Below are 21,919 nucleotides of genomic sequence, written 5' to 3'. Positions count from 1 at the left end.
AGATCTCTATGGTCAGAGCGTGACACCCCTCATGTCCTTGTCAGAGATTGTTTGTTTGTATATTCGTGTATTATGTATTGGTGCGCGATGGGTTCTTGTACTTTTATTTTATCTTATATTTTTTATTATGGAGTTGTCAAGTCTATTAAACGACTCCCTTTATATCAAGTTCGATTCTCCTGCTCCTGACTTCCCTGCCACCTACACACACATGATATTACAAGTTCTTTATGATAGCCACATTAGCAGCTAATGAGCTTTTTTTTGTTGTGTTTCTAAAATCCCCTATGGGAGAAATGAATGGTGGAAAAATGATTGGAACCATTTCATTGTTTAACCGCTAGGTTTTACGGGTATTACGACTCACACTGTGGTACTCTATTTTAGGTTAATGGCAATACACATTGTAGCCTAGTCTAGTAAGTTGACTGTGTGTGTTAGGGTGACCATTCCATTTTTCCTGGGACAGTTTCAGCCCCATTTCAGGTGTCCCGACTTTTCAGGCTACAAAAAAAAGGTGGATGTGTCAGCAAGACGCATCAATTAATGTAGGCCTAATTAATGGAAATCGCTGAATGCCATTGGGCACATTTCTTGGTGTTTTGTAACAGATGTCTCTTTCTATTCATTAAATTACGCAGTCTACATGTAGTTCGGGATGCTGGAATTATTGTGGAGTGGATGTCCGGGTTAGGGAGGGTTTGGCCGGCTGGGACGTCCTTGTTGCCCCATCACGCTCTAGCAACTTCTTGTGGCGGGCTGACTTGGTCGCCAGCTGGACAGTGTTTCCTCGGACACAGTGCAAAAAATAACAAATACAAAAATGACTGGTTGTGTTCATGCCACATTAAAAAGTCATTCATTTTTACCGTTTAAATGAAGCCTTCATTATTAAGCCCATGAAGACTATTTGTACTGTGTGCACTCAATCGACATTTAAAATCATCAGCCCCCACCGCTGTGAAGGTCACACAGAGCTCTAGCTTGGCTTCTTGAACTAGTTAGGAACTTGTTTTTCATCTCATATCTCATCTTGTCCATTTATGACAACTAAAAAGTGTTTTTGTTTAAAACCTATGATTTATTTTAGATTGGCTATAAATCGTAACCGCTGTCTTCTGCTGCGCAACAATGTAGAGATTGTAGGCATGTGCTTTGTCAGATGCTGTGACATAGGGTTCAGCCAGGAGTTGATGGACAGTTGGAAGAGCTAATGAAATAGTAGAAGGGACATCTCAGCTTCAAGTGGTTTCAGATTTCACATCCTATGTCACACAGGCGCAAAACATTATACTACTGTGTATGTAGGAATCAGGGCTATCACTCAACGCAAGCATTTCGATATACGGTGTCCACAGATGTATAAGCAAAAATGTCAACCGAAACCGGTACCAGAACCCACGAAATCACCTAAACTGGGGACTTTACATTTAAGATTAATATGCCCAGTGTCCCAGGCCTCTGGAGAGGTTGTGCATTTCTTTTGTCTTCTAGACATCAAGGGCTGATGGTTTCACAGACCAAGGTTATAAACCTGTCATTGTATGTACAGAACAGTAGACTACTTTGATTCTAAAGAGAGGTTGCATTGCTCTATTTCCTGTGTAAAATTTCCTCATAAAATCCCTGATCAAGCCCACACCCTACAACTATCCATCACACGTTCAAACACTGTTAAACAATGCTAATCAGTACTGGTACTAAACTTTAGTAGAACATAAATAAACACATTATTTTAAAGAATACCTCCTACACCTGTATGTGGACAGACAAGCCCTGGGGTTTTGCAACCCCTGTGTGATTGAACAAAAGACAATGCCTCTGAATACCATCTGACAGGGTATAGTAGGCGTTTGCTGGTTCCTTTGGACGGGTTTGAGGCAGGGCAACAATGAGAGGAAGTCCCTGCGAGACCCAGCCCTCCCCTGCCAGTGGAGTGGGAGTGGATAGGGGGGGACCCACAGGACCCACAGGACCAGGATGGACCAGGAGGTTCCCTGCTATACTAAGGGCTGCATTCCAATAAAAAAAATTATCTGAATACCTTAGCGTATCTGAATGGATTGGATAGTCAAAGCAATATGCTGATAGCTCCCCCACCTAGCCTTCTAGGAGGGATAGGCAGGGTCATAGTATTTCTTTCACCTATCCAGTCCTCTTAGATTGGAGGGAGAAAATCACAAAGGGCAGAGTGAAAGGAACAAGGGAGGGACTGAGTGTTGTGTTGAGCTGTGGCCCTGGTTCTCTATCTTATCAGAGCCTAGTGTTTCCACTGGACCTCTACGACCGACACAGGCCTGGACGGCCCATGCAGACACCACTGACCTGGCAGACACTGTGGAAAGACTGAGGTTACAGTATTGACAAAGGGTCTGGAAAACCAGAGCATGTACGCTCAGATATAAAAATAGTTGTTTTGCAGCACATAGAAACACTATTTATGTTATAACCGTTTTGTCTATTCAGTTTTATGAACACCATTCGGGGGTTTCGGCTTCAGCTTCGAAATTCAGACCCAAGGTTGTAATTGGTAGTGTTGCACTTGAAGAAACTGTCGCCTGTGGTTGCAGAGTTGGACTGGAGAAAAGGAGAAAAACTGCAATGTTTATAATTTTGGAAAAAAATGTAATCCGAGATGGTAGCTGACTGTTCCATTACAAACGCAGGGACATGGAGATTGGGGGGGGGCTGGTTTAGGACTTGAAGGGGTGAATTTGTTTCTTCTCATTAATCAAACTTAAGGAAATGATGGGCCAGGAAGTGATTACGGCAGCCCCGCTCCCGCCCCTCCAGGAGGAACTCTGTCCAGGACAGATAAGAGAGCCCCATTCCTAATTTTACGCAGAATAGCAGGAAATGTGACAGTGAAGTTTTCCGCTTCCACAAACAAGAGAGCAGCCAGCCCAGTTTTGGAGGGAATCCTGTGTGGCTGAGTTCCTCTGGGCTGACCTCTCTCACTCTGAGAGAGAGAGAGAGAGAGAGAGAGAGAGAGAGAGAGAGAGAGAGAGAGAGAGAGAGAGAGAGAGAGAGAGAGAGAGAGAGAGAGAGAGAGAGAGAGAGAGAGAGAGAGAGAGAGAGAGAGAGAGAGAGAGGGAAGAGAGAGCAAAGTGAGAAAGAGGGAAGAAAGAAAATAAGCAGGGAAAGGGAAGGAGGGAGAGAAGGAAGGGATAGAGAAGGAAGGGATAGAGAAGGAAGGGAGAGAGAAGGAAGGGAGAGAGAAGGAAGGGATAGAGAGGGACAGACAGAGAGTGAGTGATAGAAGAGGAAGAGTGAAGGAGGGATAGGCAGGAGGAAGAAAGAGAGAGACGTGAGGAAGCCAAGGAGAGCTACTGGATGCATAACATTCTCTCCTCTTCTTCTCTGACAGTGCAGAGAAAGTTATGGCCGAAAACAACACCAATCTCTTTCTGGAAATACTTCAGTCATTTGATGTTGGTGAGTTTTTTCAACTCTCTCTCTCAATTCAATTTCAATTTAAGGGGATGTATTGGCATGGGAAACATATGTTTACCTCGCCAAAAAACAAGTGAAATAGATAATAAACAGAAGTGAAATAAACAATAAAAAATGAACAGTAAACATTACACTCACAAAAGTTCCAAAAGAATAAAGACATTTCAAATGTCATATTATGTCTCTCACTCTCTCAGCTGCTACTCTGCTCCTATGTTGTGGTTTCTCTGTTGGCACTTCTCTGTTTTCACTGGAATGTATAGGTTTAATGATGATGAGAGTACTTGAATATTTTGTCAGGAAAAGAAAACATGCATTCAAAACTGCATTTATCGGACCTGACAGACTAGTATTTAGACTCAAGGCAAGAACAGACCCATAAAATCAGCAATATTGCAAAGCTTCCTCTTGGTTAGTGTTTTTTCCTCCTTCCTCCCAAATGTCATTTCCAGATGACTTCTTGTCTGCTTTTCCCTTTCCAACAGAGGACAATGAAAAACTATGTAGAGAGTACTTTTACACTTCATAAGACCTAACTGTATCCAAAGGCAATTGATTTGTTTTAGCTGGCAGTGGTCCACTGGGATTTGTCCTCTGTTCCTTTCTCTCTTTTCAGAGAGACACATATGGTGACCATAGCATCTCAGGGAGCAAGTCAAAGACAACAAAATGTTGATCTTTATTTTGTGGGAAGGAGATGTAATCAGTTTTGTGTCTCTGGAGGACTTGGTCTCATAGTCACCATAGAGGAAGGACTGTGATTATTTGGTTGTGGTGTGCCATTATAGCAGAGTTCTATTAGTTAATCATCATAACAGCGTTGTTGATTTTAGGATAGTGACTTGCTGTGGGCTTGGCAGTACAGATCTGGGCTGGTTCCAAATTGAAACCGTTCCCTCCACAGATTATAAACCACAACTTTTACTATTACTTTACTTTATAGTTTTAGTTTTTTAGTCTGGCAAATATTTTTTTTTTTACATGCATGAAGGTATCTATTGAATGTCTAATGATGATGCTAGATGATAATTAGTTTTGAACAGGCCTTTCCATATACATCTCGTTGGTGTCCAAAAACTCTTACTCTGTGTCTCCCTCAAACCAAGATATAACGAATGGCCCCAATCCCTCTCTCTCCTTCCCAGTCTCCCTGATCATAGCTTTCTGTGTGTCCATTGCGGTGGGAATCCTATTGGGGGTGCTGGTCTATGTTGTCCTGACCTGGATGTCCCGTCGCAGGGCCGGCACGGGCAGTATCACCCGCCGGCCACCTTGCCCGTCCCGCACCTCCCCGCGCACCCGGCCTGGCTTCAATCGCAACAGCAGCTACGACCGGCGGAGCAACAACAGCCTGGTTAGCGCTGCCTTCAGCTTCCACCGCCAGGCCTCCTCCCCAGACCAGGCTGACCCTTTGGGTCGCAAACCCAGCTTCAGGGCGTCCACCTTTCACCCACTCCTCCAGTGCAGCCAGATCGCCCGGGAAGCTGAGGAGGGGAGCCAGACCACGTTGCCTCGCACTCCAACCCTGACCACTTCAGCTGGGTCAGCCCACCAAACCGCAGCCCAGGCTGCTGCCACCCCACCCAGGCCCGAGTTGTTCTGGAGCAGTAGTAGTCTGAGGGGGTTCCATGCCACACAGACCCCACCTCCTGCTTATGAGAGCATTATAAGGGCCTACCAGGAGACCTGCACCTGAGGAGGGGATGGATGTGTCCAGCCTGATAGTGGACTGACTGAGCCCAGGGTTGTCAATGGGATTTTAGAACAACTGGATGTTTGACTTGAGGGGAAAATAAATAGCCCTAATGCTAATATATGTTTCTATGTGTGTGTGTGTGTGTGTGTGTGTGTGTGTGTGTGTGTGTGTGTGTGTGTGTGTGTGTGTGTGTGTGTGTGCGTGCGTGCGTGCGTGCGTGCGTGCGTGCGTGCGTGCGTGTGTGTGTGTGTGTCTGGTGAGCAAGAAAGAGATGTTTATTTTCAGATGAGACAGATTATTTGTTGTACATGTGTGAATGTGTGTGTGTCTAATGAGATTTATAAGATTGAGAACTCATATTGATGATTTCCATCATGTACCAACCCAATCCACCCATGTAACTGGACTACTTTCTATTTGTGAGCTTGGACATGCAAAACTATATCGATAAACAATGTTTGCATGAACCAATGAGGGTTCCTCTCCAAGGTAATCTGCAAAATGTGTGTATGATTGTCATGGATCTGATTTATAAAATGGTCACTGTTTCGGTTGGAATTTACTGGACACAGATCATAACTTAACACAATAAAATCCTGAAAGAAATGGTAACGGGCTGTGTTCTGAGTATGAAACGTAATATCATCTGTACCAGAAACGAGTTATTTATGCCCTTATTTGGTGCCACTGCTATCCAGTGTCTAGTCTATAGGCTACACTTTTCTGGTGGGCAAACTGACAGATCTCTCACTGACTCCCTCTCACTGTTTCCTGAGGAAGGAATGATTTCACTGGGCTGAAATGTAAGAGGTCAGGGCTTTAGGTGCCCAGTTATACAAAGGCCAAAGAGACAGTCTACCACAGAAAAAGCATGATTACATTTCTTCAGCCCCATCCCTCATTCATTTACTAAAAAAGTGGTGGGTAGTGGCTTTATTGATATTTGAGTCCCAGATTGCCCATTTAAAGTGTAGGACGTCATTGTAAATAAGAATTTGTTCTTCACTGACTTGCTTAGTTAAGTAAAGGTTCAATTGAAAGAAGAAAAAACACTTAAATTAGTGGATATTGACCAGCCACAGGAGGTTGGTGGCACATTCAATGCTGAGAACGGGCTGGGCTCGTGGTAATGACTGGAGCAGAATCAGTGGAATGGTATCAAATACATCAAACATATCATGGTTTCCATGGTTTCCAGGTGTTTGATGCCATTCCATTTGTTCCATTCCGACCATTATTATGAGCCGTCCTCCCCTCAGCAGCATCCACTGTGACAGACCAGCAGAAGAATATTTAAGTTTAGGCATAGGGGTCTAAATAAATGGGTGACTTCCAGAGTGGCGACGGGATCAATAAACCCATCAACTTCGGGACACACACACACACACACACACACACACACACACACACACACACACACACACACACACACACACACACACACACACACACGGGACTTGAATGATGCAATTCATGTTACAATTTTAAATAACAAAACTAGCATTACATTAAAATGAACAAATTCCCCCTGTCATTTTACAAAATATAAACCTCAGAAACAGTTTAACACTGCATTTGGGGGGTATTTAATATTTTACATGCGTCAATTTGCACGTGTCATATAATTAGGCACTCTCTTCATTATTTTGTTTAATCGTGTTTAATGAGCATTACGGTAGTTGGAGATCTGGAAAGAAATGTTTTATGCTTTGAGGTACTACGGTAAGTGACGTTTGTTACATGAGACTGGCGCAGTTTATTTTTTCACAACACAGCTGACAGGTTGGGGTTGTTGGAGAGGAAGCTCTCTATTAGCCCTTCAAAATACAGAAATTAAATCTTCGAAATAAGGTAAATATGTATCATGTCTAGCAAACTTCACCCATCACTTCAAGCCTGGTTACAAGTCTTACAATCTCATGTTTGTCTGTCACGCTACGTTAGCTAACTTCAGCTGTATAATTCACGTTACATTTTCCCAAGTTTTTTAGCTAGCTGGCTAGTTACTGTAGGTACACGTGACCCAAGTTGATCCGATAGCTCAATCATATCACAGACTGGATGTTTTGTCTAATCAAAGAACTACCCATCGGCAAAATAAATGGTTGCTCTTTCTAATGGGAACATTGCATTGGCTGGCTAGCAAGCTAACGTTAGCTAGTTTCATGTTAAAGTTACCTACCAGAGCCAGGCACATTGACTTATCTATGATAGTATAGCTAGCTAACTAGACAACGGTAGGTTGCTGGCTAACCTGTCATGTATCTTGCGTCATGAGGCTATCACAACATCTAAACTGAAACTATGAATACATATAACAATGTAACTTTCACATACATTGATAAGGCTATTCAGGGTACTGTAGTTTCGTTTCTCTCAGCCATTTGCGGTAATAGTGCTGAAGCTATGTTTACTGGCTCTTTTAATGTCTCTGGGAGGATGTCTGTGGCTGCACTCCGTCTGATACGCTGCAGGAGGCTGAGCAGCACCTCTGGCCCTGGTGTGAAGAAGGTGCTGCCGTGGAGGGACATCAGTATGTTATGGGACTGTGCTGTCCCCCTTCACAATCCACACTCAATAAGGAAATATGATCACTTATCAAATAGCTGATACACCCACATAATGTGTAATCATCTGGAATTCTTTAATATCCTTAGTTATTAAAAAAATAACATATTTGTCTTATGTTTTGATTTCAGGGAAAATTGCAAAGATGACCGGAGCTGTCATATTGGGGTAGGTGAAGATAACCACTTCACATATAAACACTCAGCCATACGAAGTTATTTTAGTTTGGGTTCATTGGGTATGGAGACCTATCTGCTCTAACTACTGTATATCTTGTCTATGGCTTCATTCCTCTCTCAGGGGTTGCATGTTTATCACATACGAGGTGGTTTCCTTGAACAAGGCGGTACGCATCGACACGCAGGCCATTCAGCAGGAAAAGCTCAAGTCCTACATCTACCTGTCAGCCACGCCCTCTAAAGAGCAGGAGAACCTTGGCACAGGTACAGTATGTAATTTACCTCAACTTTGCTTTGTGACAAGGCATCGTCATGTGCTCTCTGATAAAAATAGTTATCAGTACATACATGATATTCCACATAGGGAATGCTGGGTATGCTTTTTCTCTCCTCTATCCGGTTTACAACCCAAAATGGAGGGTTTTTTGGAACACATTTGAATTCAAATCAAATTAATTTATATAGCCCTTCTTACATCAGCTGATATCTCAACGTGCTGTACAGAAATCCCCAAGACTTCCTCAAAAGTCTACCCAACAAAAGGCCCACATGTGGTGCATGTTGTCACAGAAAATATTTTGGCTGAGTTTTCATTTATGAGGAGTTGTTGAGGGGTTTCTGCCAGGTCCAGGTGTCCAGCAATGACAGTCTTCCTTCCTCCCTCCCTCTGCTCTCCCTCCTGGGTACTGCAGTTCAGCCTGTCTGGTCCCTGCTCTCACTTCCACTGGTCAAGGCTGCTGTGAATGAAAACAGAACGTCCAGCCAAGACTGATAGGAAACGTTTTAGAGAAGCAGTAAACAGAAGCAAGCAATGACTGTCATTTTATAACCAGATTTACAGGCTAAGAGCCTATTGTTTGGTCAATTTTACTAGAAAATGTGCAGGTAGATCAACCAGAGGTCCAGCCTGGAGCAGTATACATTTATAGCTTGGTACATAGTTAAAATGCTGTGTTATAACATGTTAATTATTGATCGTAACCAAACCCATGTATCTGTTTCAGGGCTCACATATAAGGCCAGGAGAGAACTTCATAAAGCAGCAAGGAGGTTTCTGGAAGTTTCCTCAAGGATTCTTCTGAGGCCTCTGGATGGTGAGAAAGATCCACTGAAAGTAGTTTCCTCCTACACAGCACTAAATTCACAACTGCAGTATTGTTTTTGTAATGTTTTTGTAATTTTTACGAAAGCTACAGCTGCATTTAAAACATACACACTTGATACTTTAGTTGTTGTATCACATGAATTTCAACTTCCTATTCTGCTAGTACTGAAAAGCAGAAGTCAGTGTTGTGATAGAAACATTAGAGTTCATCCTCCAAGCCTCGGGTAAAGCTCAGTTGGGGTATTTCAGACACACACGGATGGACGTCAGTAGGTTTGTTATTGAGACGTGTTAACTTCAGGAAACACCTGCCCTTCACTTCCTGGGTTTGAATGAAAGCTTTATTGTGTGTCTTCATTCATGTACTTTTGTGTGTATTCTTATGCTTGAGTCATCATCAGTCACAGGTGTGGACTGAACCCCCCACCCCTCCTTAATGCTTTATAATGTGACAGACATGTAATTCAATTGTACAATGGGGATTGTACTACAGATTCTGCATAGATTGTACATTCAAAATGGTTCTAACATTAACCTTTTCTGACCTTACTATTTGACACTTGATAGCTGCCCCGGCTGCCCGGCCGATGATAACAGCAGGTCTGCCGTCTCATTGCTGTAGTACAGTAGTAGAATAATGATTGATGGTATTAGGTGGTAGATTGTCTTGACGTAGATGATATTGGACCCTTGGTAGTTTAGGTGTAGTTCTTAAATGTATTTCAAATGAAATATATTATGTAAGAAATGCTTGTAAAAATATCCATATTTTCATCATGAAAGTCTAAATTGTAACTGTGTCAGAGCACCTGAGTCATATGGATGCGGACCCCCATGAGGTGGCGCTGTGGGTCCTGTTGAAGAGGGCTTGTTCAGCCAATAGGACCAGCAGACTGTCAGCTGTACAAGAGCTGGCCCAGAACCACCACTGGCATGGTGAGACATCACCACTTTCAACCTGTAAATGTGAAATGTGTGCTAGTGAACAGTGCTAGTGTTTGATAGGGATTGGTCCGTTACCCCTGTCCATCACAGACTACCAGTACCAGACAGCTGCGCAGGCTATAGACCAGAGGACGGCATTGGGTCTGGCCCGCACCTCTCAAGTGGACCAACGCTTCTTCCTGTCCCCGCCTGTCCTGCCTTGGGTGGAAGATGTAGGTATCTGTCACCGATGGGGATTAAAATGATTGTGTATCAAATAAAATTTTAGGAATGTTCTGTCTATGTTTTAATGTGTGTTTGTTTGGCCCTCTGCTTAGAGGTTGTCTGTAGAAGACGGTCTGAGGCAGCTGCTGGCATCTCTCCCCCAGTCTGAGGTGGACCAGTGTGTCCAGTACTTCACCTCACTGGCCCTGAGGGAGAGTACCCAGTCCCTGGCTGCACAGAGGGTAAGAGATGCTCACACACATATTTAGACATATACTCACTCATACACAATTTTAGGTAGATAACTGGATCTCTCTGTTTTAGGGGGGTCTGTGGTGTTTTGGTGGGAATGGACTGCCCTATGCCCAAAGCCTCACTTCTGTCCCCTCTGAGAAGGTTGAGTCCTTCTGTCTACAGGCTCTAGTGCAGCACTCCAAGGTTATGTAACATTTTGCTTTAAACACCTGCAACTCAAGCATACATTTTGTCAAGGGACTTTTGAAAAACATTGTTAGCCTTTATTGTCTAGATACATGAACATCTTTTTCATCATACCTTGTAACTCACCATAACAGACCCTCAAGGTTTTCATATCATAGTGTCAACGACTGTATCCTATCAGGGGATATTAAGAGCATATAAATGCATTCTAACACCTGTAGGTCTGTTCTCCAGGTCCAGAGTCACTGCGACCACATCGTGGCCAACGGGGGCCTGCAGCTGCTTCAGAGGGTCTACCAGCTCCGCAGAGACTCCCCGAAGATCCAGAGGAACATTGTACGCATCATCGGCAACCTGGCTCTCAACGACAGCGTGCACCAAGCCATAGTACAGTCAGGTGGGTGCTAGCTCTCCCCTCAGTGTGTCAGTTGGGTGCTAGCTCTCCCCTCAGTGTGTCAGGTGAGTGCTATTTATCCTCTGTGTGTCAGGTGAGTGCTAGTTATCCTCTGTATGTCAGGTGAGTGCTAGCTCTCCGCTCAGTGTGTCAGGCGGGTGCTAGCTCTCCGCTCAGTGTGTCAGGCGGGTGCTAGCTCTCCGCTCAGTGTGTCAGGCGGGTGCTAGCTCTCCGCTCAGTGTGTCAGGCGGGTGCTAGCTCTCCGCTCAGTGTGTCAGGCGGGTGCTAGCTCTCAGCTCAGTGTTTCAGGCGGGTGCTAGCTCTCCGCTCAGTGTGTCAGGCGGGTGCTAGCTCTCCGCTCAGTGTGTCAGGCGGGTGCTAGCTCTCCGCTCAGTGTGTCAGGCGGGTGCTAGCTCTCCGCTCAGGGTGTCAGGCGGGTGCTAGCTCTCCGCTCAGGGTGTCAGGCGGGTGCTAGCTCTCCGCTCAGGGTGTCAGGCGGGTGCTAGCTCTCCGCTCAGGGTGTCAGGCGGGTGCTAGCTCTCCGCTCAGGGTGTCGGGCGGGTGCTAGCTCTCCGCTCAGGGTGTCAGGCGGGTGCTAGCTCTCCGCTCAGGGTGTCAGGGGTACTGGCACACATCTTATTTTGTTCTGTTACTAGTTCCATCATATGTGATGTTCTGTTACCTTGCAGGTTGGGTGCCAGTGCTAGCAGAGATGATGCAGTCTCCACACATCATACAGGCGTCCCATGCTGCTCGGGCTCTGGCTAACCTGGACAGGGAGACGGTCAAGGAGAAGTACCAGGATGGAGTCTACGTGTTACATCCCCAGTGCCGAACCAGGTACACATCATTCATCATGACTAAGCATGTTTCCATCCACAGTTTTTACGTGAGTAAAGTCATTCTGCATAAAACATTTTTTAAAGTCACGACAGCTATGATGGAAACAGGAAGTTTCGGTACAATTTTATGAATGCAGACAAATCATTTGTTTGCTCAACATGGTAGGATCTTTTTGTGTCTGTAAAATGTATTATGCAAGAAATGAAGGTGAAAATGCCTTTATGCTCAAATATTGATATAATAACCATCATATCGAAGTAAACTTGGCATCATGCATAATACACTATATATATAAAAAAGTATGTGTGTGGATTCGGCTATTTCAGCCACACCCGTTGCTGACAGGTGTATAAAATCGAGCACACAGCCCTGCAATCATTGTCAGTAGAATGGCCTTACTGAAGAGCTCAGTGACTTTCGACGTGGCACCATCATTGGATGCCATCTTTACAACAGATCAGTTCATCACATTTCTGCCCTGCAAGAGCTGCCCCGGTCAACTGTAAGTGCTGTTATTGTGAAGTGGAAACATCTAGGAGCAACAACGGCTCAGCCGCGAAGTGGTAGGCCACACAAGGTTCACAGAGTGGGACTGTTGAGTGCTGAAGTACACTGCACGTAAAAATCATCTGTCCTCAGGTTGCAACACTCACTACCATGTTCCAAACTGCTTCTGGAAGCAACGTCAGCACAATACCTTTTCGTCTGTAGCTTCATTTCCATAGCCAAGCATCCGCACACAAGACTAAGATAACCATGCTCAATTCCAAGCGCAGTCTGGAGTGGTGTAATGTTCGCCTCCATTGGACTCTGGAGCAGTGGAAACACGTTCTCTGGAGCGATGAATCATGTTTCACCATCTGGCAGTCTTACGGACAAATCTGTATTTGGCGGATACCAGGAGAACGCTACCTGCCCCAATGCATAGTGCTAGGCCCCTTAGTTCCAGTGAAGGGAAATCTTAATGCTACAGCATACAATGACATTCTAGACGATTATGTGCTTCCAACAATGTGCCAACAGTTTGGGGAAGGCACTTTCCTGTTTTTGCATGACAATGCCCCCGTGCACAAAGTGAGGTCCGTACAGAAATGTTTTGTCGAGATGGATGTGGAAGACCTTTTTTTTTGTATAAAAAAAAAAATGTCAACCCCTTTTTCTCCCCAATTTCGTTGTATCCAATTGGTAGTTACAGTCTTGTCTCATCTCTGCACCTCCTGTATGGACTCGGGAGAGGCGAAGGTCGAGAGCCGTGCGTCCTCTGAAACACAACCCAACCAAGCCGCACTGCTTCTTGACACAATGCCCACTTAACCTGGAAGCCAGCCTCACCAATGTGTTGGAGGAAACATTGTACACCTGGCGACCATGTCAGCATGCACTGCGCCCGGCCTGGCACAGGGAATCGCTAGAGCACAATGAGACAAGGAAATTACGGCCGGCCAAACCCTCTCCTAACCCGGACGACGCTGGGCCAATTGTGCACCGCCCCATGGGTCTCCCGGTCGCAGCTGGCTCTGACACAGCTTGTGATCGAACACGGGTCTGTAGTGACGCCTCAAGCACTGTGATGCTGGGCCTTAGACCGCTGTGCTTGTCGGGAGGTCACACGCACTGATTTTTATCTACAAAAAGAGACTCCCCACTGGTGGGAAAATTGGCAAATCAAATTTTATTTGTCACATGCACCAAATTCAACAGGTGTAGTAGCCCTTACAGTGAAATGCTTACTTACATTTTCTTTATGCAGATTCTAGATTATTCGCATTAAACTGTCACCAATTGGATGGAAATCTAGCTACTGTCAAAGAATTCAAGGTACCATATTCACACAACCACTCCCTATTTGTTTTTTATGCATTCTGTCTCCAGCCAGCCAATCAAAGCGGATGTTCTCTTTGTTCACGGGCTCCTGGGGGCGGCCTTTAAGACGTGGCGGCAGAAGGACTGTGACCCTACAGAGGAGGAGAAGGCAGCGGGTGTCAGCGAGGACTACACAGAGTGCTGGCCCAAGGTAAACCTGGTAGAGAGGGTGGTTTATTACGTGTCACTGTAATACTCATGACTTTACCACCAGATGGGAGAATATGTTGGCTTTGCTGATCTAGTCACCTTAGCCAATATAGAATGTATGTTTGAGTCATATGATGCCAAATCTGCTCACCAACATCCTCTCTCCCTTTTTGACTGGTTCTTTCTCACCCCTCCCCATTGGTCAGTCGTGGTTGGCTGCAGACTGCCCCAACCTGAGGGTTCTATCTGTGGAGTATGACACTCACCTAAGTGACTGGAGAGCCAAGTGTCCTGTTGAAAACCAGAGGTGTGAGTCTCCTCTTTCCTCTGCTTCCTTAATGTGACCATATTACTGTATCATTCAGACATTCTTGGTGACAACTCCACTGATACTGTTGTATGCCTGTGCCCTTAGGATGTCTCTGGCCTATAGGAGTCGAGAGCTGCTGAAGAAGCTAAAGTCTGCAGGAGTAGGAGACAGGCCTGTGGTCTGGGTTTCACATAGCATGGGAGGTAAGCTATCTTTCACTATTTAGCAAAAAATTGACAATGGACAAAAACCTGTTAGTTTTGAATTCTCTATCATTTCCTATCAGGTTTGCTGGTGAAGAAGATGCTGCTAGATGCGTCGAGGGACCCAGACATGAAAGAACTGATGAAGAACACCAAGGGTGTCATGTTCTACAGTGTGCCCCACCATGGCACCTTCATGGCAGAGTACTCTGTCAACGTCAGATACCTCCTCTTCCCCTCCGTAGAGGTCCGGGAGCTCTGCAGAGGTATGGACAGAAGTAATTTGTGATTATTCTGGAGGTCAGGTTAGAGAGAACGATTCTTAACAGCAGTTTTAGATAGTAATAACCTCCCATTGCATCTGTTACAGATAACAAACATACTACTGTTTATGGTGTTATTGCATCATTGTCCATACGTATTCCCAGACTCTCCAGCGCTGCGTGACCTGAATGTCAACTTCCTGAACATGGTCAAGGACAGGGAGTTCAATGTGCTGAGCTTTGCAGAGACGATGCCCACCACCATCGGCCCCATGATCAAGATACTGGTGGTGCCAACGCAGTCAGCAGGTAGGCCACTGTTATTTAATGCATTCTGTAGAACGTAGCCACAGGAGACCCATATCTAAAATGTATCTATGAATTCAGGTTTTTTTCTTTCAATTCAAATTCTTGAACTTTTGAACTTCTTCCATGTGTATCTCTTAACTCTGAGACTACTCCGGTTTCAGATCTGGGCATTGGGGACCTGGTCCAGGTGGATGTGGATCACCTCAATATCTGCAAGCCTGAGAAGAAAGACTCGTTCCTCTACAAGCGCAGCCTACAGTTCATCCAGGATGCACTGAAGGGCTACACCAGCCACTGACATGTCAACAGCCGTATTGATGCTTGAATTGGAAGACGAAGGAGTTCTGGCGCACAGAACTGTCTCTCTTTGTTGCACATTTAAAGAAATGTGTTTACAAAAAAATATAAATTGTATGTTTGTATGAAGGATTTATGAAAACATTAATTGGGTTTATTATAGAAAATGGTGCTCCACTTGTTCTCCAGCTAAATATCACCTAGCACTTATGAAGCAGATGAGTTTTATTTAAAGGATTTAAAAAATGATCGACCATGTTTACAGGTAGTTTAAAGCTGTAAAAAAGACAGTATATTGACTTTTCTAGTTCATCTTCCCCTTTGTCCTTGATCAAGTAGACATTTTAACATTTCATGTGTACTGCACTTTACTGTACTTTAACCAAAAGACACTGTACTACCTTGCAACTCATTCATTGATTACACAGTATGAATTCAGGGCTTGAGTGGTGTGCTTAAGGTCGACTTATTTTATTTCATTTTAGTTAACTTGAGCTGTAAGTGTGTATATATATATATATATATATTAAAACGTAAAGCATTGCCTTGTTACTGTATGTACCATACTGTATTATTTCCTCAAGCCTTACCTCAGATACACATGAAATATCTTTAAGACTGGTTGATGTGTATATTTTGTTGAACTGGAACCTGGCCACGTGATGCTCACTAACTCCATTGTATTGCTAATTAACACTTACCTTGTATTTATCAATGTAACAAGTCATGCATATGGCTCATTTACATTTGAACTTTGACAGACATGTCCATGTCAAATCAACTATGTGCAAAATAAAAAGCAGTAATGGTAAGAGAATATATGTTATGCCATTGATGGCAGGTTTTGAACACTTGATTTGAATCATAAGCTTTGAACTTTAACTCCACCTAACCCAGTGGTTCCCAAACTTTTTATAGTCCCGTACCCCTTCAAACATTCAACCTCCAGCTGCGTACCCAGTCTAGCATCAGGGTCAGCGCACTCTCAAATGTTGTTTTTTGCCATCATTGTAAGCCTGCCACACACACTACCTTTATTAAACGTAATAATGAGTGTGAGTTTGTCACAACCTGGCTCGTGGGAAGCGACAAAGAGCCCTTATAGGACCAGGGCACAAATAATATAATAATACATTTTTCTCTTTAATTAGCCATCTTACATGACTTTATTTGTTAATCGGAAATTATGAATAACTCATCACAAGTTAACTCTGCAATGTTGGGTTGTATTAGAGAGAGTAACAGTCTTAAATAATTTTCCACACACAGTCTACCTGTATTTAGTTTCCATCCTAGTGAAGGCCGAGAATACACTCACGGGTACGTGGTCGCAAAGGGCATCAGTGTCTAAACTGCGATTTGAAAGGCAGGATACTCTGAGCGCAGCCCTATCCAGAAATCTGGCAGTGGCTTCTGATAAAATTCAATTTTCACAGAACTGCTTGTTGCAATTTCGATGAGGCTCTCTTGTTCAGATATCGGTAAGTGGACTGGAGGCAGGGCAAGAAAGGGATAACGAACCCAGTTGTTTGTGTCATCCGTTTCGGGAAAGTACTTATCGCGCTATATCACGTTTGACATTGTCCGTAAGCTTGAGTTCATTTGCACACAAAAAAAATCATACAATCATGGAAAGACCTGTGTGTTGTCCTTGTTAATGCAGACAGAGAAGAGCTCCAACTTCTTAACCACAACCTCAATTTTGTCCCGCACAGTGAATATAGTTGGGCAGTCCCTGTAATCCTAGATTCAGATGATTCAGGCGAGAACAAACATCACCCAGATAGGCCAGTCGCGTGAGAAATCATCATGCAAGTGGTCAGACAAGTAAAAATGAAGGTCAGTAAAGAACTTGGGTAAGCTCGTCACTCAATTAAAAAAAGTGTCAATACCTTCCCCCTTGATAACTAGCGTACTTCTTTCTGTATGTTGTAAAAGCGTTCATGGTCGCTGCCCATATCATTGCATAGTGCAGAAAATACACGAGATTTCAGGGGCCTTGCTTTAACAAAGTTAACCATTTTCACAGTAGTGTCCAAAACGTCTTTCATGCTGTCAGGCAGCAAAAAGCCTCTCGATGGATGCTGCAGTGTACACAAGTGGCGTTGGGAGCAACTGCTTGCACGCGTGTTATCACTCCACCATGTCTCCTTGTCATGGCTTTTGCACTATCAGTACAGATACCAACACATCAACCACCAAAGTCCATTTGATATCACAAAGCTGTCCAGAACTTTAAAAATATAATCTCCTGTTGTCCTGGTTTGCAGAAGAGGATGTCTTCCTTAATTGACCTCCAATAAACGTAACGAGCTGTGCCAGGCCCAACACGTCTGTTGACTCATCCAGCTGTAACGAATAGAATTCACTGGCTTGTAGGTGAAGCAGTAATTGTTTCAAAACATCTGCATGTCACTGATGCGTCGTGAAACAGTGATGTTTGATGAAGCGACCGTCTGTATAGTTTTTTTTGCCTTTCCCCCCAGCATTGTCCCAACCATAGCCCTTCTTATTAATGGTATCTGTTGCTTTTATACATGTCTTACTACTCGAAAGTCGTCTTAATTCGCGTTCAAAAAACTAATGTGGCTTATTTTTCAAATTGACATGTTTTGTTTCCAAATGTCTGCGCAAGAGTGAAGGTTTCATCAAGTTGTGAGATAGTACTTTTGCGCATATAACACACTGTGGCTGAGGAAAGGCACTACTTCCAATATAAGTGAACCCCAAATCAATGTAGTTCTCATCATATTTGCTTATCGATGGTTCAACGTCCCTGTCTGTTGTTCGGTGCTTTCCCGGTTAAGGGGGCAGTAGCTCCTCGGCTGCATCAGATTCACAACTGGAGGTTGAATGTTTGAAGGTGTCCATGCTAGCTGGGCTAAAAACAAATGTAGAATTGCTGATGCTAAGCATTGGATGTGCTCGTGGAAGCAGAACTACCTGTCGTCGACAGGTGCAGTACTGCTGGTAGTAGCAGTAGTAACGTTGCCAGTAGAGCTGTATGTGTCTATGGACCCGTGCATTAGTTTTTTAAAACAATTTATACATTTTCGAGCAAACTAAATGAGCAGCAGCTACGCTTGGATACATACCGGACCGTTAGTGGAATTCCCCCGAGAGAGAAACGGTTACTGTGATTGGATGTTAATTATTTGACTAGGTTACCTGTATTTGACATTGTGTTATCATTTCGCTGAACACCAGATGGTTTAATGAAACGAGTGAAACGAGGTTGCTCAGGGGACAAAAAAAGCTTTCTGTTTGAAAATGTGAAAAAATCTATACATTTTAAAATGTAAATCACATTTTCATTTTGCATACCCCAATTTGGGAATACCTGACCTAACCTTTATACCTCATCAGACACCATACATCCCACAATGCCTTTCGCGTTATGGCATTTTGTACTTGTTAACAACGCAGCCAGCCATCAACATTGTTGAGCAAAAAAGCTCCGTAAGTACAGAATAATCCACCGATTAGCTATTTATCGCCACAAAATGACAATCAGCAAAGAGCTGATCTATTCTAGCCTGAATTTTCGCAAATGAGCAGGCTTTGAGATTGTGACGGAAACATGTCAGACTGAGCATTTCGAAGTGTAGCAAACTAGGCTAACTAGCTATTCAGCAATGATGCTAATAACGCCAGCTAACGTTACCTAGTCCTTACTTTGCTCCTCTTTGTCTCACTTTAATATTAGTAAATTACCTCTGCAGTGAGAAGCTACAGTTCAGTTAATTACTTTTAGAATGTGTCATACGTCAAGGTGCATGTCACATTGTGTTGGTGTTCACGCATATATTTTGGTTGCTTTTTTCCAGGTTTTAGAGACTGGTGTTTGGAATCTAACATTATCATGGTCAACGTACTAAAGGGCGTTCTTGTCGAGTGGTATGCATGCACAAAGCCTATCATATTTTATGATTATCAAACTGAAATCAATCAAGCTAATCACACGAATCATGCAGAAAAATCCAGCCTGTCTGCTATACTGTACCAGCTATGATAATCAGATGTTTCAGGAGAAAACCACAGGTTTCATATCTTCTTTCCCCACTACTTGAAACAGTGACCCTGCCATGAAGCAGTTCCTACTGTACCTAGATGAGACATCTGCCCTGGGAAAGAAGTTTATCATCCAGGACCTTGACGACACCCATGTTTTCATTCTGGCTGAGGTGGTCCACATACTCCAGGAGAGAGTTGGGGAGCTGATGGATCAGAACTCCTTCCCCATCACTCAGAAATAAAGAAGGAAGTAGATGCTTCAGCAATATAACAAATGATATTCTTCACAAACATTGAACTGTCTGTTTGGGGATATTTGTTCAGTGAAATATTTGTATTTGTAGGTATGAGCCTTTATTCTGCATGCCAGCTGTCCATGTTTTTTCCCCCAGTTATGTGGAGTAATTCAAGGAATTTATTTTTAAATAAGTAACGTTTATTTGTTTTTCATCCAAACTGGTGCAAATATAAGTTTTGTTAAGTATGTTGTCTTGATCATGCTTTAAAATGAGACTGGTGGTGATTAGCCAACACTACAAAATTACGAATGACCAGTGTTTAAGCCCACTTTAATTCACCTGTTTCTATGGTGTATATTCATAACTTTTGGATGGCTTAAATTAGATGTAATAAACTTTTGTACCTGTCTCAATTAGCTTTAAATTGTGTTTTATTATACATTTCCTGCACTCTTTTCTTGTCCATGATTAGGTTTCTTGGGTTTTTATGGTAAAGCCAGCCAATTGTTATATTGCACAGTAAGCTTTGAAGATGTATCCAGTGATGATGGAAATATACCCAGTCTTTGTTTTAATTGTGAACCGGGAAGAAAGAGACATGATTTTGTCCATACAACAACCAGTACAGAAACGACCATCATAATCACTCTTGCGCATGCGCCTCACACCCACCCAAATTTGTCGACAGCTGAGCTAGCGTGCGGTAACGGTCGTTTGCTAACATCATGGATGAGTTTCAGACTGGAGAAGAGGTTAGCTAGATGTTCAAAATGGCTAATTAATATATCCACCTAATTAATGTAATATTTGTTTAAGTGTAATGCTATTTGAAGACGCATGTTAGCAATGTTAGGTAGCTAGCTAACGTTACTGTTCCCCAGCTACTATAACTGTTCTGCATGCCTTTGTCTTTGTATCCTGCCAGACTGCCTTTGTCGTTGACGAAGTGAGCACTATCATCAAAGAGGTACTTTTAGCCAAGTGAGAAGTTAGTTAATGGTTGTAGGAGACATTCATGTTCAGCAAAGTCGCCTAGCTATTTGCTACATTGCAAAAACTCATCACCCCGCTGCCTGTTGCTAAGGACATCATGCCGGGATTACGTTGGTTGCTAGCCACATCAATATGAGTAATGTGGGCTGTGACACGTCTGTGTATTATTTTGTATTTTCTCTGGATAGTCAGTAATTTCAGAAACTAAGCCTGTTCCTCTTTTTTATGTCTTTACTGTCTTTTCAGTCAGTAGAAGGAGCCATAGGAGGAAATGCCTACCAACATAGCAGAGTGAACCAATGGACCACCAATGTAGTGGAGCAGTCCCTGAGTCAACTTAGCAAACTGGGCAAGCCTTTCAAGTACATTGGTATGTAGCCCTGAATGCAAGGAAAGGAAAAGTGTTTGGCTGGGCTATATCAGGCCGTCATTGTAAATAAGAATTTGTTCTTAACTGACTTCAAGTTTTATAAAAGTTCAATAAAAATAAATGAAAAATAAAGCCGCATCAGTGTTGGGGGGAGGGCACATATAATTGAAATCAGTTACTTTATTTCCTGCACTAAAATATACCATCACCACTTTCGTTGATGGATCATCCTATACAATGATCATACTTACATTCCACATTGAGATGGATTTGTGTGTTATTGCTGAAAGGGGTCATTTAACTGTTGTTTCTCTTTCTCCACAGTGACCTGTGTTATCATGCAGAAAAACGGGGCAGGTCTACAGACAGCCAGCTCATGCTTCTGGGATAACACCACTGATGGTGAGAATCTCTCTCACAAACACACAATCTCTACAACCAGATTATATGAGATAGTCTAGAGATGGAGATTATGTCATTGATCCCACCTAACCTTCTCTTCCAGGAAGCTGTACAGTGAGGTGGGAGAATAAATCCATGTACTGCATCGTCAGTGTCTTCGGCCTGGCCATCTGAATCTACCGCCTGCACTCAATTACACTACATGAATGTTGGTTTTTCCATTCTGTCCAAACTGATTGTTAGCATAAAGCCCAATATTATAACATGATGATGACAGCTCGTCTGTCAAAACGTTGGTTATTCAATTATTGCATCTAAGCTCATAGTGTGCGGCTCTTTTTTTTCATAAAGCCCACCATACCAAAGTATTTCTACTGCTTAACTTTTGTGCATCTTGTTTGTTTAGATTTTACGAGTACCAATTTGTCATGTTAGGATTTGTTAGTGACGTTTCAATAAATGTTTTCAGTCATTGCTTGTTTGCCAGCTTCCAATATAACCCCCAACTATAATTAATTCTACCACAACACCTATAGGCCAGTGAAATGCTGAGTAGAGGTCACCCCAGAGACACATTGTCTTATCGTCAGATAGCGTGATGACTTCATCTGCACTGATCAGTTGAGGACTGTCGTGTAGGAATGACGCCCCGTCAGAAGACAATGCCCAGAGACATGC

The 21,919-nt window shown here is 43.4% G+C and overlaps 4 protein-coding genes across 7 annotated transcripts; all 4 read left to right on the top strand.

The window, feature by feature from the left end:
- Positions 1-3,121: 3,121 nt before the first annotated feature.
- myct1a (myc target 1a) lies at positions 3,122-5,761 on the top strand. Its single transcript, XM_035775155.2, has 2 exons — positions 3,122-3,435; positions 4,599-5,761. The coding sequence occupies exons 1-2, from the start codon at positions 3,381-3,383 to the stop codon at positions 5,147-5,149; spliced, it is 606 nt and encodes a 201-aa protein (XP_035631048.1). The 5' UTR covers positions 3,122-3,380; the 3' UTR covers positions 5,150-5,761.
- A 982-nt stretch (positions 5,762-6,743) lies between these two features.
- serac1 (serine active site containing 1) lies at positions 6,744-16,044 on the top strand. 3 transcript variants are annotated; one of them, XM_035775153.2, is made up of 17 exons: positions 6,744-6,871; positions 7,588-7,682; positions 7,849-7,885; positions 8,018-8,160; positions 8,901-8,990; positions 9,806-9,937; positions 10,037-10,158; positions 10,264-10,392; positions 10,475-10,588; positions 10,826-10,988; positions 11,675-11,825; positions 13,701-13,842; positions 14,048-14,148; positions 14,257-14,354; positions 14,438-14,620; positions 14,783-14,926; positions 15,088-16,044. In XM_035775153.2, the coding sequence occupies exons 1-17, from the start codon at positions 6,813-6,815 to the stop codon at positions 15,222-15,224; spliced, it is 2,040 nt and encodes a 679-aa protein (XP_035631046.1). In that variant the 5' UTR covers positions 6,744-6,812; the 3' UTR covers positions 15,225-16,044. The 3 variants fall into 3 exon arrangements, with proteins under 3 accessions (XP_035631046.1, XP_035631047.1, XP_035631045.1); XM_035775154.1 differs by lacking the exon at positions 6,744-6,871 and adding an exon at positions 6,885-7,000; XM_035775152.1 differs by lacking the exon at positions 6,744-6,871 and having other exon boundaries at positions 7,008-7,682.
- Positions 16,045-17,043: 999 nt separating this feature from the next.
- On the top strand, positions 17,044-19,889 carry gtf2h5 (general transcription factor IIH, polypeptide 5). Of its 2 annotated transcripts, none has more exons than XM_052523862.1 (3): positions 17,044-17,062; positions 19,051-19,120; positions 19,299-19,889. In XM_052523862.1, exons 2-3 carry the CDS (start codon positions 19,086-19,088, stop codon positions 19,477-19,479), a joined length of 216 nt encoding a protein of 71 aa, XP_052379822.1. In that variant the 5' UTR covers positions 17,044-17,062; positions 19,051-19,085; the 3' UTR covers positions 19,480-19,889. The 2 variants fall into 2 exon arrangements, with proteins under 2 accessions (XP_052379822.1, XP_035631044.1); XM_035775151.2 differs by lacking the exon at positions 17,044-17,062 and adding an exon at positions 18,530-18,682.
- A 212-nt stretch (positions 19,890-20,101) lies between these two features.
- Positions 20,102-21,716, top strand: dynlt1b (dynein light chain Tctex-type 1b). Its single transcript, XM_035775149.2, has 5 exons — positions 20,102-20,228; positions 20,402-20,443; positions 20,716-20,839; positions 21,164-21,241; positions 21,345-21,716. Exons 1-5 carry the CDS (start codon positions 20,202-20,204, stop codon positions 21,413-21,415), a joined length of 342 nt encoding a protein of 113 aa, XP_035631042.1. The 5' UTR covers positions 20,102-20,201; the 3' UTR covers positions 21,416-21,716.
- The last annotated feature ends 203 nt before the right edge of the window (positions 21,717-21,919 follow it).

Source organism: Oncorhynchus keta, chromosome 8, assembly GCF_023373465.1.
Source record: "Oncorhynchus keta strain PuntledgeMale-10-30-2019 chromosome 8, Oket_V2, whole genome shotgun sequence".
Taxonomy (NCBI): Eukaryota; Metazoa; Chordata; class Actinopteri; order Salmoniformes; family Salmonidae; genus Oncorhynchus; species Oncorhynchus keta.
This window is presented reverse-complemented; position numbering and strand designations above follow the sequence as displayed.

What these genes read in the sequence shown, in the direction of transcription:
- myct1a (XM_035775155.2), top strand. Translation starts at nt 3,381, where the DNA reads ATGGCCGAAAACAACACCAATCTCTTTCTGGAAATACTTCAGTCATTT. An exon ending in ACTTCAGTCATTTGATGTTG is followed by an intron (nt 3,436 to 4,598) that starts GTGAGTTTTTTC and finishes TCTCCTTCCCAG; the next exon opens with TCTCCCTGATCATAGCTTTC.
- serac1 (XM_035775152.1), top strand. Translation starts at nt 7,454, where the DNA reads ATGAATACATATAACAATGTAACTTTCACATACATTGATAAGGCTATT. An exon ending in AGTCCCTGGCTGCACAGAGG is followed by an intron (nt 10,393 to 10,474) that starts GTAAGAGATGCT and finishes TCTCTGTTTTAG; the next exon opens with GGGGGTCTGTGGTGTTTTGG. An exon ending in CATCCCCAGTGCCGAACCAG is followed by an intron (nt 11,826 to 13,700) that starts GTACACATCATT and finishes TTCTGTCTCCAG; the next exon opens with CCAGCCAATCAAAGCGGATG.
- gtf2h5 (XM_052523862.1), top strand. Translation starts at nt 19,086, where the DNA reads ATGGTCAACGTACTAAAGGGCGTTCTTGTCGAGTG. An exon ending in AAGGGCGTTCTTGTCGAGTG is followed by an intron (nt 19,121 to 19,298) that starts GTATGCATGCAC and finishes TACTTGAAACAG; the next exon opens with TGACCCTGCCATGAAGCAGT.
- dynlt1b (XM_035775149.2), top strand. Translation starts at nt 20,202, where the DNA reads ATGGATGAGTTTCAGACTGGAGAAGAG. An exon ending in TGAGCACTATCATCAAAGAG is followed by an intron (nt 20,444 to 20,715) that starts GTACTTTTAGCC and finishes CTGTCTTTTCAG; the next exon opens with TCAGTAGAAGGAGCCATAGG. An exon ending in CTGGGATAACACCACTGATG is followed by an intron (nt 21,242 to 21,344) that starts GTGAGAATCTCT and finishes CTTCTCTTCCAG; the next exon opens with GAAGCTGTACAGTGAGGTGG.